The sequence below is a fragment of the Micropterus salmoides genome, unplaced genomic scaffold, assembly GCF_014851395.1.
Source record: "Micropterus salmoides isolate LMB-PRFRI ecotype aquatic unplaced genomic scaffold, ASM1485139v1 Ms_hic_scaffold_1, whole genome shotgun sequence".
NCBI classification, from domain to species: Eukaryota; Metazoa; Chordata; class Actinopteri; order Centrarchiformes; family Centrarchidae; genus Micropterus; species Micropterus salmoides.
This window is the reverse complement of record NW_024040040.1, coordinates 2,925,686-2,941,675: the sequence shown is the minus strand read 5'-3', so window position 1 is coordinate 2,941,675 and position 15,990 is coordinate 2,925,686. Positions and strand designations below refer to the sequence as shown.

The 15,990-nt window shown below is 41.5% G+C and overlaps 1 protein-coding gene and 1 pseudogene across 17 annotated transcripts in view; both read left to right on the top strand.

The window, feature by feature from the left end:
• LOC119887775 overlaps positions 1-15,990 on the top strand; it is an 878,746-nt pseudogene that overhangs the window by 99,377 nt on the left and 763,379 nt on the right.
• The window catches only part of LOC119897058 (target of Nesh-SH3-like), a 30,032-nt gene that overhangs the window by 495 nt on the left and 13,547 nt on the right, over positions 1-15,990 (top strand). For all 17 annotated transcript variants that reach the window (XM_038710638.1, XM_038710718.1, XM_038710853.1 and 14 more), the window contains exons 2-8: positions 7,220-7,399; positions 10,887-10,955; positions 11,041-11,173; positions 12,289-12,470; positions 13,652-13,704; positions 14,546-14,576; positions 15,680-15,760. In XM_038710638.1, coding sequence (XP_038566566.1) covers positions 7,220-7,399; positions 10,887-10,955; positions 11,041-11,173; positions 12,289-12,470; positions 13,652-13,704; positions 14,546-14,576; positions 15,680-15,760 — 729 coding nt within the window. The remainder of the gene's footprint in view (positions 1-7,219; positions 7,400-10,886; positions 10,956-11,040; positions 11,174-12,288; positions 12,471-13,651; positions 13,705-14,545; positions 14,577-15,679; positions 15,761-15,990) is intronic.

Sequence of the window (15,990 nt, the reverse complement as noted above, 5' to 3'; positions counted from 1 at the left end):
CGAGAAAGAAACACATTTAATAGATGCAACTGTAACTGGTAAAAAGGTCAATTAAAACAGTCGAGAAGTTTGAATAAATGTGGAATAAACGGAATAAGCTTGGTGACAATTTGGGGAAAGTAAAGTAAGAAAAACATGGTAGCAGGATTTAAATAAAGGTTGTGTTTAGAAATAAACAGGATGGAAGGAAATAAATGGGGGAAAAACACAACGTGGTTTTAATGAAAGAATGAGCAGCATGCAAGACAAATGAGATGTCATGCACTTCACTAAATGCTTCTTTAGTTTGTCCTGTTTGACTTATAGTGTCTGAGCGAGTGTGTGTAATGAGCCCAGATGTTTCTGCGTGGAGCAGCAGGTTGTTCTAATGTGAGGGGAACTTAAACGTGTCTGCAGAGGTGCTGAAACACTTTTACGTCTTGATATCTGCAGGTGATTTTGTCTAAAACCTAAACGCTGACATGATTTTTGGCGAGCCTAATCTTCCGTGCAGCGTGTAATGAACTGCTCTCTGTGCAGGTGTTTGATTTGGTGCAGTTTCTCTGCTGAGTCGGCTGTAATGTTTGTCGTGCTGCAGCTGCAGAACCTTTTTTTTTTCATGCATTTGAAACATGTGTGGTGAAACTTGCACGTTGAAGGAGATTTGGTTTTGGGTCTGATGTGTGATGTTGGTGTGTTGAGTTGTGCACAGCAGGTGTGCTGCTCGCCGGAGGTGGGGGGGGGGCTAACTCGTGATTTTTCCGCCTCATTGAGGTTTTAAAGTTACGTAAGATGATAAAATCCCCTCCTTCAGAGGCAGAAAGTGTCGGAGTGACATGGAGGTCTGATGTGACGGCTCGGAGAGGATTACCTCACCGGGTGAGAGACAGCCAAGCACAACAGAGAGAGAGAGAGAGAGAGAGAGAGTCTACCAGTTCAGACGAGCTCCTGTATGTTTTGTTTTTGCCTTATGCAGATTTTTTTTTGTGATTTCTATTGTTTTGGGGGGTTTTCTTTTATATGGAAGTTTATGAGCGACAAAACTGCTGAGTGAGCAAAAATTTTATTAATGTTGTAAAAGAATGTTACAAGTTTGTGCAAAAATTACAGTTTAGATGGTTATTTTGGCTCCTTTTTTTCTTCAACTGTTTTTAAAATACATTTTAAAATACATTAACAACAACAGGTTTCAGCAGGACACACCCACATCCAGATGTTAGACGCTTTACTTTTATAACTGTTGAGGCACTTAATTAAAAACATGACTTTACTGAGAGGGCAGGGTTTGATGCACACTATGCGGCAGCTGACAGATCTGCTTAAAGGGTTTGGCTACGAAAGATCAAAACTGCCGAAAGTGGAAGCACAAAATCCAGGTTTCATCACTTTTTAATTCGTTAATAATGTGTCTCAGCAAACGCTCAAATCTGGACTCTTAAAGCTGCGTTTCATTATGGCCACTTTAAGGAAACGTAGCGAAGTAGAAATATTCTGTTACAAATTAAAGACCTTCATTCCCAATAATACAAAAATACCAAATAATTAAAAGTATCAGAAAACTTAACTGAAAGTGTCAAAAGTGAAAAATGCTCATCTTTCAGACTGGACCCAGGCAGTGATTTATTATGTTATTGATTTGTAACTAAAGTCTAAGCAGCGTTTTAATGTTGGTCAAGACGAAGCTCATGTTTGTTACTTTAATCAATAATAAACATCATATTGTATTTAAAGTCCCAGCTATAGTACACTCACACAGGTGTTTCCTCTCCTCTCTAACCAGCCACAGTCACTGGAAACACCTGCGTGAGCGTGAAAAGTTTGTAGTAACTGTAGTTGTTTAGATAAATGTAGTGCAATAAAAAATTACAATATTTGTATTTGTATATATGTACTTTTCGTGTAATAGAGAGGCTAAGTCACTCGTTTCCGCTTGGGACAAAATACGGACGGTAGTCAACGGCGAAAGACAACTCATTTTTTGATCGTGGTTGAACTGAGCCCTGAATTACACACATGATATTTGTCAATTTAAAAGATAATTTTGTCCATCAAGAAAGTTGCAGTTTTGTCCTAAAACAGTAAAGTTACATGTCGTTTTGAGTGAAAACCGTTAAATGAACTACATCTCTCGTCTCGCACAACATGTTAGTGCGGTAATGCTAGCTAACGTTCATTTCTTGGTTGCTGCTAGCTAGATAACTTAACTGTGTTCCACACAGAAATATATCTCACCTGATTAATCCAACGACTCGCGGCTCTTTTATCACGTCATCTACACATGGAAGTTCTTTGACGTTAGCTTCAGATCACATACGTGACTTTTGTATTTGTGGTCTTTGTAATTATGTATTTTCACAGTCTTATACCTCAACAGTTTTACATCAAACTGCGACTTTCTTATGTTCAAATGTTCATTTTAATGTTCATTTTAAATTGACCATCATTATGTGTGTAATTCAGAGCACAATTCAAACAGGATCTAAATATTAGTTGTCTCACGCCGTTGACTACCGTACATATTTTTTCCGAAGTAAGGTCCCATGGTGGTCCACCGGAAGGGGAGGGGCTTAGGCTCTCTATAGTACAATTAATTTGGTGTTTTGTCATTAATAAACTTCCATATAGGTCCAGTTTAATGATGTAAATTCAGTCATTGTCTCTGATATTCTGAGCATTAAATATGAAACTCTGTCGAAACAGAAATTACAAATCAGACATTTGATGCACAGCGATGGACATAATGTGGAACAGCTCCAAAGACTGATTCCTAATTGAAATGTTTTGGAGGACCTGTAGGGGGCGCTAAACGCCCCCTGGCCTGCTTGGTTAGTTGCCAGACTTGGCAGAGAGACGGTTTGAGGCTTAAAGTTTTACAGTTAACAGTTGATTTCCCTCCAGACGATTAAAAACTCAGTGACAGCAGTAAAACCAGCAGCAGCAGCTCGTTAGTGCCGACATGAAAGAGACTTTCCATCGCAGCGTTTCACAGTTTCAGCTGATGAGACAGAAAACTGCTAAAGTTTCAGTCGCACTCAAACAGCTTATTTCAGTTATCAAACTCACAAAATATTGTCAACAAATACTGTAATTATTACTTTTTGTGCTGCATTTGATTCCTTGTTTTAGTTCTTTGATACCAGATAGCTTGTTAGAACCATTTTGAAGTGTTATTTCTAGTAAATTTGATATTTGTTGTACTTTGTGGTATTCTGGTATTTTGTCATAGCTATTGATACTTTACGGTATTTTTTGTCTCTTTGTGGTACTCTTGATTCTTAATGGTATGTATTTTTTGTATTACTTGTAGTACTTAGTATTCTTTTTAACTGTTTGTGGTAGTTTGGTAGTTTTTCTGTATGGCTTTTTTGTAGTACTTTGATGTACATTTTTCAGTTCTTTGTGGTAGCTTGTGCTTCTGTTTGATGACTTACTTTCGTTGTTTCTAGTACTTTTTGTTGCCTTTGATTATTTGTATCTGTTAGTACTCTTGTATGGTACATAAAAGATGTGTACAAGAGTAGTACAGTGGTTCTTTGCGTACTCTGTCACACTTATGTTAGTTTGTAGTCTTTGTGGTATTTCTTGTTTTGTTGTAGTACTTTGGTGTGTGCTGTGCAGCAGCAGGACTGCAGGACCTTCTCGTGTTTGTCTGCAGAGGTCTGAGGACAGTGTGAGTGATTAGCTTTCATGTTTGGACTCCTGTACGTCGTCCGGCTGAAACAACACGGTGAGATGTTATCCAGGCCGTTAGGACGTTAAACACAAGTTTCTTTGACGAGAGGCCTGATGTCTTTCACGTCGAGTTTTATCCCCTCCACTCAATCAGCTGCTGCTGGAAAGCCTCCGACAGGCTGCGCGGCGCTGCCAAGAATGAGCTACATGATTACACATGTCCTGCATGTCGACGGTCTGCAGGCTTTTCCCACACAGATCTGCAGGAACAAACATCCCAAAGAAAACCCGGACAGGGTATCCAGCACAATGTGGCCCCCTGAAAACACACGTCTAACCACGTGCTGATCCTCGCAGCTCTGTGGACGGCAGGAGGCCTAAACTCAGGCTGACTGTTTGGCTGAGCAGCGGCCCGAGGCGTCGCAGAGAGTTAATCAGAAAAATGTTCTCTGATGGAGATCATACCTCCTGCTCAGCTCTTCAAAGCGACACATCACTTCGTTTAAGAGCTTTAAGGTGTTTTTCTTGTATGTAACGGGGCCTTGGAAGTCCTGAAAGAGGTCATCTCCTCGGCTGAATTTGAGTCCACAGCGCTGCGGTGAAGATTTAACAGAGAAAGAACTGCAGATGAACTAAAACAGCTTCATCCTGTTTGATCGAGTCGATGCTCTTTAATGATGGGAAAGTGTCGGATAAACAACCCGCTCTGCATTGATGTGGAAAGAACTTAAAGCTCGGCTGAGTTTTCACAGGCTGGGAACGACGAACCCTGACCAGTAAAATGATTTTTGTGTGCCGTCTTAAATTTACTATTTGTTCCCATGATGCTGTGTGGGGTGTAAACAGGAAGTATAATATTGCTGTGGATTCTTTGAGTTAGGATGTGAGCTACGTTTGTTTTTAGCCTATATTGGTTTATATCTGATTTAAATTAGCGCCAGTAAAAGTATCTGAATTAGCTGTTAGCAGTGTACCCATGGATGTACAGACAACTGTCACTGGATTACTGTGATACTGAAGAAAACTTAAAAACACGATGATTCTCAGGGAGGCTCTGCAGTTCTGACTCAGAGCAGAAGTATGATTTTTGATGCAAATCAGGCTCGAACTAACCTAAAAAGTAAAACCCTGGATGTTTGTTCACTTCTGTCAGTCGTGGTTTTCAGTTTCTGAACACCATCAGAGCCTCAGAGTCCTGGAAAAATAAAAAGATTTATAGTTCCTGTGAAAACCATGTGGGACTGAAACATTCTGTACTTGTTAAATTTTTAAAAGACGCCTGTGACGCCGGGTTTGAACCCCGGAGGAGCAGAGGTCAGGTCGATCTGCTGTCTCGACGCCAAACGTGTTCATTAAATGTTGGTCCACAGGCTCCCAGAGGAAATCAGAAGAACACAAAGAGATACGGCGAGCGTGCTCTCTAAATGTGATATCCATCTTAGAAATTATGAGCATGAAATTAAATCAAGCCGTGATTCTCTCTACAGAAACAACAGAGTTCATCACTGAGGGAAAACAGAGAAACTCTGTGAGGCTGGACACAGCGGTGCTTTGAGCTAAATGCTAACATTAACATGCTAACTTGCCCTCAATGACGATGCTAACATCTTGTTGTTGAGCCAACACAGTCCCACTCCCGACTTGTCACATATGGACATGTGGTCAGGGCCCTTTGGCGTTGCTTTGTAACACCCTGGGTACCGCTTTAGGGTCATTTTTAGACGTTTAAGGCTCTGCAGTCAAGTTAGCAACGCTTAGCAACCACAAATATGCAACATCCAGCTAGACTTTCAAAAATAATGTTTCGAAACATCGCCATTTTGAAACGGCACGTTATTTAAGTTGTGAAACGTTGCAGTTTGGTTCGGTTTAGGCGCAAAAAGTACTTGGTTAAGGTTCAGAAGAGATGGTTTGGGTTAAAATAACTACTTACGTCAGTTAATGCGTAACTTAAATAAAAATATTTAATGTTGACTTTTTGTTTCACACAGGACACGAACCCTCCTGGTTCAAAGTCCGGGTTCTGGCTCTCCATCCACCCCAACTAACTCCTTACTCAGCCTTTTCTGTTAAATATCATATATCTGCTGTTACCGTCACAAACTGACGCTACAGGCCCCCCACTGTGTTGAACTATGACGCTGTAGGGATCCCCAGTGCTGATGGGTCTTGATTATGCGTCGATATGTGACGAGTCAGGGAGTGAGAACGGGTTGGTTTAGCAGCTAAAGTGTTCACCATCTTAGCTTAGCATCTTAGCATCTATCAGTACATCCCGACATCAAAGTAGGCCCCGTCTACACAAACACGGGTATTTTCATAACCGTGACTTTTTCTATGCGGTTCGGCCGTTCGTACACACAGAAGCGCAGTATCAGGTCACTGAAACCGAACATTTTTGAAAACCCCTGTCAGGGAGAGGATTTTAAGAAACGCCGGTTGCAGTGTAGTCGTGTAGACGGTAAAACCGGGGGTTTTGCCTTAACGTTATACGCTGTGTTTGATGTCAGATTGTGCGCCACTGCCTGCTTTCTTTACAGTTTTATTAGGCTCTGAATGGCCAACATGGCTTTACAGTTAGGGTCATATCGCCGCCAGGTGGTTTGGCGTGCTCTTGACAGCGCTTGATAGCGTGTTTGCGTTTTCATGTGGACGGAGATTTTATTTTAAACAAAGGTGGAAAAACTCCAGTTATAAAAATACCCGTGTCTGTGTGGACAAGGCCTGAGAACCACTGCATCAGACTGACGTTACAATAAAAACAACCAGTTTAATTGATTTTCAGAGAGATGAGGAGGTGAAATTATCAAGAAAAAATGAACTAGCAGCAGCAGCTCCAGCAGCACTAGGAGAGTATAAGTATCGTTCTTTTTCTGCCTTCCCGTTGGTCTTTGAAGCTGCCAACACAAACCTCTGAAGTTCTCCAACAGGCAGAGGAATGTGACAACAAGTCTCGGATCCAGTCAGAACCAGAACAGAAAGCTTTCTCTGTCTGTTTTCCCTCCAACTGATCGGTCTCGTTTGTTGAAGTGTTTCTCCTCTAATTATCTACAATTTCTTCTAATGCGACTCAATTTGAGAAACAATTTGGCAGCGGAACATTGGATTTATTCAATGCTCACTGGCACTACGGCAGGCATAACAGAAGGAAAGAGCGCTGTTGAAATGACAACAACGTGTGGAGGATTCACAGAAGTACTTCCAGATTGTTAGAAAAGGAAACACATTAACTATACTGGTCAAATTTGACATTAACACCAACGTCACTAAATATCTTTACAACATGTCAAATTTGGATTTTCACTATAAAGTTTTTGGAAACTTGAGCAAAACCTTTTAAAACTTGAAATCCAGTGATTTTATTTTAAAAATGATGAAATTAAGAGAGTTAGTGGGTCAAACCTTTAACTTCATATCTCATCATCAATCAATTTTTATCTTGACACTCAAGTATCTCATTTAGCTTTGTACATTTGATTAAATAATAAGCCTCCATAATTTCCTTTACTTCTCTCCTCACGACTCGTCTAATCCCCCATTTCTTCTTCTTCTTCTTCTTCTTCTTCAGTGCGCCGTCAGAACATGAAGGTTCGGATCAACGCCACTGGCGACACCATCGTAATGAAGTTTGTGCGTCCGAATCCGGACGTGAAGCTGGAGGGTTATATTCTGGGTTACGGCAGCAGCATGTTCTCCAAACAGTTCATCCAGCTGCCCGAGAACGGACAACCATACGAGACTGAGATGGGTAAGATGGGCTACGGAAAATCATTTTTACTTGGGTCCCCTCTGGGCCTCCGTACTTCTTAGCAAAGGGGTTTATTGTTTTGGTGAAATGTAAGAAAAGTGGTAAAACTGTGTGAAGCCTATTTTTTTCCTTTCTGATGAAGGTAGGGAGACATTAGCTTTGCTCCAGTCTATTCCTGTATGTTGGCAAGATTAGAAGTCGAAAGACGCAGAACTTTGGCTGGAGTTTGGTGCAAAGGTTCCCACCTCACTATAATGATTTTGGCTCACACTCCATCACTGGCACCATCCTAAACAGGTTTTAGCGTTCGGATTGGACCGGCCTGACTATTTTACTGTTTTAATAGACGATAAACTGATTATTAAACATTAACAGCAGTTTCTGCAGGAACTATTTAAACACGTTGCAGTAAATGAGGATTTCTCTCTTGTTGTAGGACTGAAGGGTTATTTTCTCTCTAAACCTCCGTGTCTAAACATTCAGACTCGTGGGAAAGAGTGAGATTCCCCAGAAAAACTTTGGGGAAAAGCAGAACGTGAGAAGCTTTGAGAAGCAGAGGACTCAGCAGCAGGTGGCTCTGATCCTTGTTCTGAAGCTCAGCCAAGAATCTTTATCCCATTGGGACCAAAACCAGTAAAAGTTACAGCGGTGTGACATGTTTAAGGCAGCGTATCATCGGCACAGTGAGGGGGTTAACAGAGAACCTGCTGAAAGTCATCCTTCAACACCATCTTCTCTAGAGGCTGATTGTGTTTGCACTCCTGCAGATTTCTGGGATAAACGATTGCAGTGCAAGTTGCCATTTTGACCTGAATGATTATGTGTAACTCATATTGACTGACAGAGAGCCAGATTTTCTTTTCGATGAGAGTGCACAGACTTTGTGTTGTTTAAAAGGCTGTTTTTTCTTTCTAATGAAAGTGGTAAGACACCAACTTTGCTCCAGTCTCTTCCTGTATTTCAGAAAGATTAGAAGTCAAAACGCCCCGAAATCTGGCTGGAATTCAGTGGACAGGTCACCACACCGACATGATGATGACTTTTGTCCTTTTGACTTTTTGTTTTAAGTCTCATCATTCTTTTCTGTTAAAGACAGAAAAAGACATTTACATTGTAAATGTCTGAATTTGGCTGAAGTTTGGTGGACAGATCACCAACAACACAAACTACTGAATCTGTTATCTTTACAAATTAAAAACAGGTTTTCCATCAATTAGCTCTTTGGCACCACATGACACGTTGTGTTCAAGTACAGCTGGGAAAATCTTCTTCCATGCTGCGTTTCCTTTGTACTCTGAAGATAAATGGGTATACAGTTTACTTTCAGGAGGAAGTTGAGCTCCCCTGGGAGACTTTTAATTTAATCTCCGTCTCCATTTTTGTCGCTCATCTCTCATCGCTGCTGTTTCTGCCCTGAGGTCACCTGTCAATCAAACGGTGTGGGGGCGGGGCTGTGGTGTCAGGGCTAAACAGTTCCAGTGGTGTTTACCTTCCTGCTTAAAAGCTCTCAGTAGAGAAGCATCAATCAGCAGCTCAGCCGCAGTGTTGACTCTTTAAATCCGAGGCTGCCGGTGGTTTGGGTTTTTTTTAGCCACATGAGACACAAAGAGAGCTACTTGATAATTTCCCCTGCAGGAAAACTGGTTTTGGTTCATGTGTACTCTGCAACTCTCTTACAATATTATGTTTTTATTAGGCTATTGCAAAAGGCTGAAACACTATGAAAAAACCTAGATTTAAAAATTTTTTAAATAATAGTCTCATTATTACATGTTGTTTCTGATCTGTCCACCAAACAAAAGGAGAGAAATTAAGAAAGATTTAAAGAAAGAAATACAGAAATATAATAAACCCTGTAAATGTTCTAAATGTTGTGGATCTGTCCACCAAACGTCAGCTAAAATTTGGGCGTTTAAAACATAAATTGATGCTGCAAAGTTTCAGATCAACGAGATTTATTCAGAAAGTCAAAGTGAAATGGAACTCCAACAAAGGCAAAGATTAACTGTGTTTAACCTCCTGACCTTCTTGACAAATGCTGCTGATAAATGTTCCAACAAGACAAAAAAAAGAGAAAATAAAGCAGCGAGGGAGAAAGAGGAAGACAAACACAGACTCTGCTGGGTCTTACAGGAGATTACAGGTGATTGATGAGGTCAGAAGGCGAAGTGGGGGGGGCATGTTTCCACCAGTCGTGGGCAAAGAAACCAAGTGAGTGTATGAGGCTTTGAAGAGCAGGAGGTGAATGAAACCTCTCAGGGTTTGTTTCAGCGAAAACGTTCATCCAGAGGTTTGTCTTAAAATCCTGTCATTTAGAATGAAGTCTGGTGTGGGATGAGATGACCTTTCAAAAGCTTCTGAGGCATTTAATAAAGCAACACTTTTATTTGTGCCGCTGGTAAATGCTTTCAGGTATAAAGATGGGGAGTCCTTTACCCGGCGGACTTTACCCATAATGCTGCTGACAGCTTTTTTCATTCATTAAAACATCGTGTTTCTGTCGGTTCTCTAAGAATCATGTCTCGTTTCTGTCTGTCCAACAGAAACAGTCTTATCATTTTATTTCTACATTTCTGCCACGCTGATCTGTTGTGTAACAAGACTTTAAGTGACTGTTTATTTTTCTGTAAGTCGCCTCTGAAACATCAGATTTTTAGAAGAAGTGTTTCAACATGCCGTCCTCGTGTTTCACAAAGTCCCTCTGTAATTGCTCACATCTGTGCGTCTGCTCGGCGTTCGCCATGACATCATCATCATCATTATAGCCGCACGTTTCCATAACAAAGTGCAGCATTCCTCGCATGTTTCTGATGCTCACAGGACGAACAGGAGAAACTGTGTACATGATGTACCGGCTGCAGTAGTACGTGTAGTATTACAGGTTGGAGCTCCGCACGTTTTCATCTTCAGTCTTTTGACTCATTTATTTCTTATTTGCTGGACTTTTTTTGTTTGGAGACGTGTTGGTCTGGACTCTGTCCTGGATCTGGTCAGTTGAAACGAATGTACAGTATAAAGGACGTGGTGTCTCTGCTCGGCCCCCTCAGGGCCACAGAAATCCAAACCATCTGTGGGGCCCGTCTTTCCTCTGAGCTCATTTAACCTCTTCAACCCTGAGTTTCTTTACATGGTTTTACACACATTTCTGCAGAGCCTCTACTGAGACACTGGATGGTTTCCTTCACAGCGCGCTGCTTTCAGTGGGTCCGAACAAAGTTTGGAAAAACAGCAGTCGGTATGAGGAGTTAAATTTTCTGGGGGACATTCACCTCTACGGTGTTTGTCATTTCAGCTGTTGTAATTCAGAGAACCACTCAAATGAATTTGAGGACAGTTTCTTCGTTGCTGAAGGACGTGGAGTAAAACCTCATGTTCATGTTTTTATTTAGATAAACAAAGAGATTGTCTGATACTTTTCTTTTCAGACCATGAAACTGAACCTGATCTGATCTCCTAAACATTTACCTGAATCCACTTTCTTTTCCAGACGCAGAGCCCAAGTACCTGGTGGCCGTCCAGCCAATCCCGGCCAACGACGTGAAGAAACACTGCACAGGTAAGCCGACCACTTCCTGTTTGTTGGGGCATTCTGCCGTGCGCGCCGACAGGAGGTCTCACTCCGTCCTCACCTGTGTGCACAGGGAAGGTGAACCTGGAGAAGCCGCTGCACCTGGTGATCGGCTCCGTCAGCCCCACGGCCGTGCTGCTGTCCTGGGGAAACTACCTGAAGACGCCCTACGAAGGGAACATCATGAACGAGTGTCTGGAGGACGGGTGAGAGCCGATCATGATTATTTGAAGAGGCCTGGTACTGACCTGAGAATAAACCTAACTGTCCAGTAATCATGGGGCGGGAACTATTTTGTAACGATCCAGTTAGTGTGAAGCAGACCGAGGCCTGCAGGCGATAAGAAACAAGTCTTCCTCACGTGTTCCAGATTCATCAGAAAATCATCTTTTAGACGACGGGTTGGTTTGGTTTGCTAAACATTAAAGTGTTTTATGTGCGTATGTATGAGGAAGCACTGAGCAGCCAAGCCTTCGACCAATCAGAGCGACCTGAAACTGCTGCGTCTGTCTTTGAATGGTCCGTGTGTGTTGAGTGACACCGAGCAGCTCTCTGTCTCCTGCCTCCAATTAGCCATTTTTTTCCGTCGGAAAGCTGGGCCCGGGCGTCCTCTGCTACTCTGGGCGTCTCGTTAAAATGTCAGGTCCTTCTGTGGAGCGTTTGGCTGCTGCTTCTGAGTATTTGGAGCCCTGCTCTAAAAAACACGACCCGAGACATGGGCTCTGCTTCCCGCCAGAAGTAACAACACCTAATGGGAGGCGTTGTTTCCACGCTGAGGTCACGGTGCTAAAGACGGCCAAAGAGAAACCACACAGGCTGAACACTCGGTGTCTGCTTGTTAATGTCATTCGTCCTCCGGCACCTCGGGTCTTGCTAGCCTGACGAGCGAGCGCTTGGCGTTGTGGAGGCGCCGCACTCCAGTCGTCAAAGTCAGAGAGCCGTACGAATGCGTTTTCTGTCGCCTTCAGTGAAACTTTGATGAATTCATTTGGTTCTGACTTCCAGGTGCAGCTGAACACATTGAGTCTTCGGTTTTGGGACATTTAGCTGCTTCATCAGAGGCCTGACAAACTCTATCGCCAGACACGAACATCTGCAAAACCCCACAACGTATTTAGACATGCGTGATTCAAATGAGTTGGTCACTTGGCCCACTGCTTTGGTCCAGACTCAAATATCCCAACAACTATTGAACAGATTGTGATGACATTTGGTTCGGACATTCATTTATGCATTAATGAGTAGTGAGAGTTTGGAATTCTGTTGCCTCCTTGGGATTTGAGGTTTGAGACCTGGCTTTCCTTCCCCTGTCTGCCTCCAGGTTCTACACCATCCGCTACAGAGAGAGGAACAGGAAGTGGATCTATCAGACCTGCCCAACCAGCGACACGGTCATCGACAACCTGAAACCCAACACGCCATATGAGTTTGGCGTCCGCTCCAACAAGGACGACCGCAGCGGCACGTGGAGCAAACTGGTCGTCCACAACACCAACATGGGCAGTAAGGAGTCTTCAGTCTTCAGTAGTATTACCAGTAAATCAGAAACAAAATGAAGATGAGTCTTTGATCCTCGCTGACATATTTCAGAAGGTATAAAAATGTTTCGGTTTTGGTTAGCGGCCCACGTCTGTAGCACTGATTTGAGTATTTGCTAGTGTTGTAGTCAAGACCCCCTAAACCAAGACCAGGTCAAGACCAAGACCAGAGTTCATCAAGACTGGGACAAGACCAAGACTATTAGGGGCTGAGACCAAGTCGAGACCAAGACCAGTTCCCCACATTACATGAAACACAATAAAATGAAGAAAGATCACAGGTGCTTCTCAAACTGATCTGAAAGATCCACATTCCCGTTAAAACACCCACATACAAACACTAAGAGCTGAAATCAACATAAGCGTCTTTATTCAACGCTCCTTTTCCATGCTGACCATCGCGGGAGGGGGGGCAGTCGTTAACGGGAACAACACATGTTTAATTAGGGTTATTGGTTGCATCTGAAGCAGTATGTTTTACATCCAATCAAAGTTAGGATGTTAACAAAGAAATGTGACGATGCAAAAGCGATTTATTGATGTTCCCAAAGCTATGGTCTATAGTGGTCTTGAAATGAAATCCTCAATGTCCGAGACCGAGACAAGAGTACAAATTCGGACGAGTCTCGAGTGCTACAACACTAGTTTGGTTGGAAGGTTAACATTTATTGTAGACATGTAGGTTACACAAGTGTTGTTTTGACTGCATCAGGACTGTCAAGTGCTGTTAAAACAGTAATTTTATAAAACCTGTTTGTCTACAGTTCCAACCACATTTAGCTAAAAACACTAGAATTTTCTAGATTTGCGTTCATGGTTATATCACACCATATCATGACTTAATGTTCTAATCGTATCTTTAGTTTTAATCTATTTTACATTTTTATATTTTATGTTGTCTATTTTTATATAATTTGATCTTGTAAAGGTCAGAGAAATGCGGAGTCATTATTTTTACTGTTTCAAAGTCATACTTACATACATAAAAAATATATTTGATTCCTTGGTGTGTTTTGGTATCTTGATGGTATTCACTTGTTTGTCTAATGTTTTGGCTAAAACCCACCCTTTTAAAGAAAGAACAGAACGGTTACTGACTTTCCTGTTTCCCTGCATTGATTTCCTCCCCTTTTCTGGATTTCACAGATAAGAACGCACAGACGCCGTACAAGGTGCACAGTCCTCTCGTGAAGCCGCTGGTACGTAACCTGCTGCGTTCACTTGTTTTATACGTGAAGATGAGCGCTGATGATTTGTTAATACCAACCAGGAACCAATAACTCTAAACAAAAATCATTTACAACTAAATATTGATTTGTCGTAATTTATTGTGAAATATGAGATCACATGTCAACAAAAGGAGCTGTGTCCCGCCTGCAGAGGCGTTCTGGGTTTCTTACGTCTAGCTCTGTAATCTTAGCGTGGCTTTAAAGTAATTTTAATACAATCTTATAATCAATATAATAATTTTATGTTCATGTAATGACATTTATTCTGTGATCAAGAGAAACCAAATCATATTTACATCCCTGGTCTCTGTTAGGGGGAAATGAAATCGGACTTTTCTCTCTAATTGTTCCGATTTGTTTGGAGGCTGTAAACTCTTCAGAATAAAAGCTTGAACCAAACAGCTTGCTTCAACATGCAGGACCTGACTGAGCTGTGCCTGGACACATTTCTGTCACTGTGTAGTCTGACCTATGGAAGTCCGTGGCTGCCACTATTATATCATTTACTTTGTATTGATGTGCATGTTGTGTGTGGTGAATTAAAGTTTAATAATTTTATGTTTACTCGATTTTAAAATTAGACATAAATCGAATTCAAATGTAAAAGTAATGAGAAAAATAAATGTCCTTCTATTTTATGTACTTTTGACATATTTATGTCTTTCATGCTGCTACAACACAGAGCAGAATGCAGAATACAGCAGTGCACTCTGGGATTGTAGTTGGCGTATCTTCTTTAATTTGGTTTATTTGAATGTTTTTGAGATCATTTCCCAAATCATGAGCCTGAAGTTAATTTTTTTGTTTTCAGAAACCCCAAACTCTGTTCCCTCCTCGTACCGGTAAGATTTGGGATTTCTTTAAATAACTTAAAGTATTACTGAACTTGTTGAGGCAGTGTTTGTTGCTGTTTGGTCATTATTTCTGCCTGACACAATTCAAGGAATGTACAGGTGCGCAGAGTCGGCACACGCTGGACTGCTCTGTGTAATCCATCTGTTTTCATGATAATAAAGCAGAGAATAAAAGCTCTGGCAGACTTTGCAACATGTTCAGGCTGGTTAGAAACTCAGTCTGCAGGAGGAAGCTTCCAAGTTCACAGTCCATGTTAGCAGCAGATTATATGCTCATTTTATTGGATTACTTCACTGCAGTTAACAAACTGAGAGGAGGCCACAGCGAGTCTTCACACAGTTTATTTAACCCCCGCAGATATTCACATTACAAATAAAGAAAAGCAGCAAATCCTCCCATTCAGAAGCTGTAATGAAAGAATGAGCTCATCATGAATAAATTACTGAAGTGGGAAACCACCTTAGGTCTCAGGTTTTAAATGGCAGCCTAAACCTGGGTGTTTCAGAGCCCCGATGTGAACCAAAACTCAAAACTGCAATGTACTATCTGGTTTTTAAAGGCGTCCTCAGACACAAAACAGAGAGATTAACAGACAATGAAAGAAAAGCTAAATAAATAATAGTGATGTTGATAAAACAGCACAAAACAATATAATCAGTAATAACAAGGAGTCACATTTGTCAAACATTTCAAATTAAATTAAGGGAAAGTCGTGTTCCCCTCAAATCAACTTAATTTATAAATTAAAGATTTTTTGAATGAATCTCTGGGTGCATCTTTATTTATGAATTAAGGGAATTTTTGTTTTGTTGGTCCATCCAAGACCTCCACGGCATCGTCTGCTGACTGCCTTCATGAGGCAGCTGAATCTTCTTTTGTCATTTCAACTAGGAGGAGGTTTAAAGAACCGTTATGACCAGATGCCTGCAGTTCATCAATGATCCTGATTTGTTTTATGACAAGAACACAAATGAAATAAGAATAAAATAATAATTGGAATTATTAAGTGATATTTAATAAGTTCACTTTGTTGATTCAGCAGAACATGGTTTCATTTTAAACTTCCTGTGATGTGTTGATTCGTTCACAGCCATTCACAACAGGACGCTGTCTGGACCCCCTCCTGCGCCCAAAAACCCGGCTTTTCCCGGAGCTCCTCGCACTTCTTTTGGTGATTATCTTTTCTTCCCTCCACATGCACAAACACATCACTTCCTCTCCTGCTTTTTTCCACTCAGGGCTGCAGAGACATTTTGAGAATAGAAGCTTCCCAGTCGGGTTGGACTGACTGTGGTTGATCTGAGATGGTTTCAGACTCAGTCCTGACAAACTGAGAGTGAGTGATTATAACACGTGTCAGTAGATAAAAATTGGACTCGCTAACTTGCATTGATTCTTTTG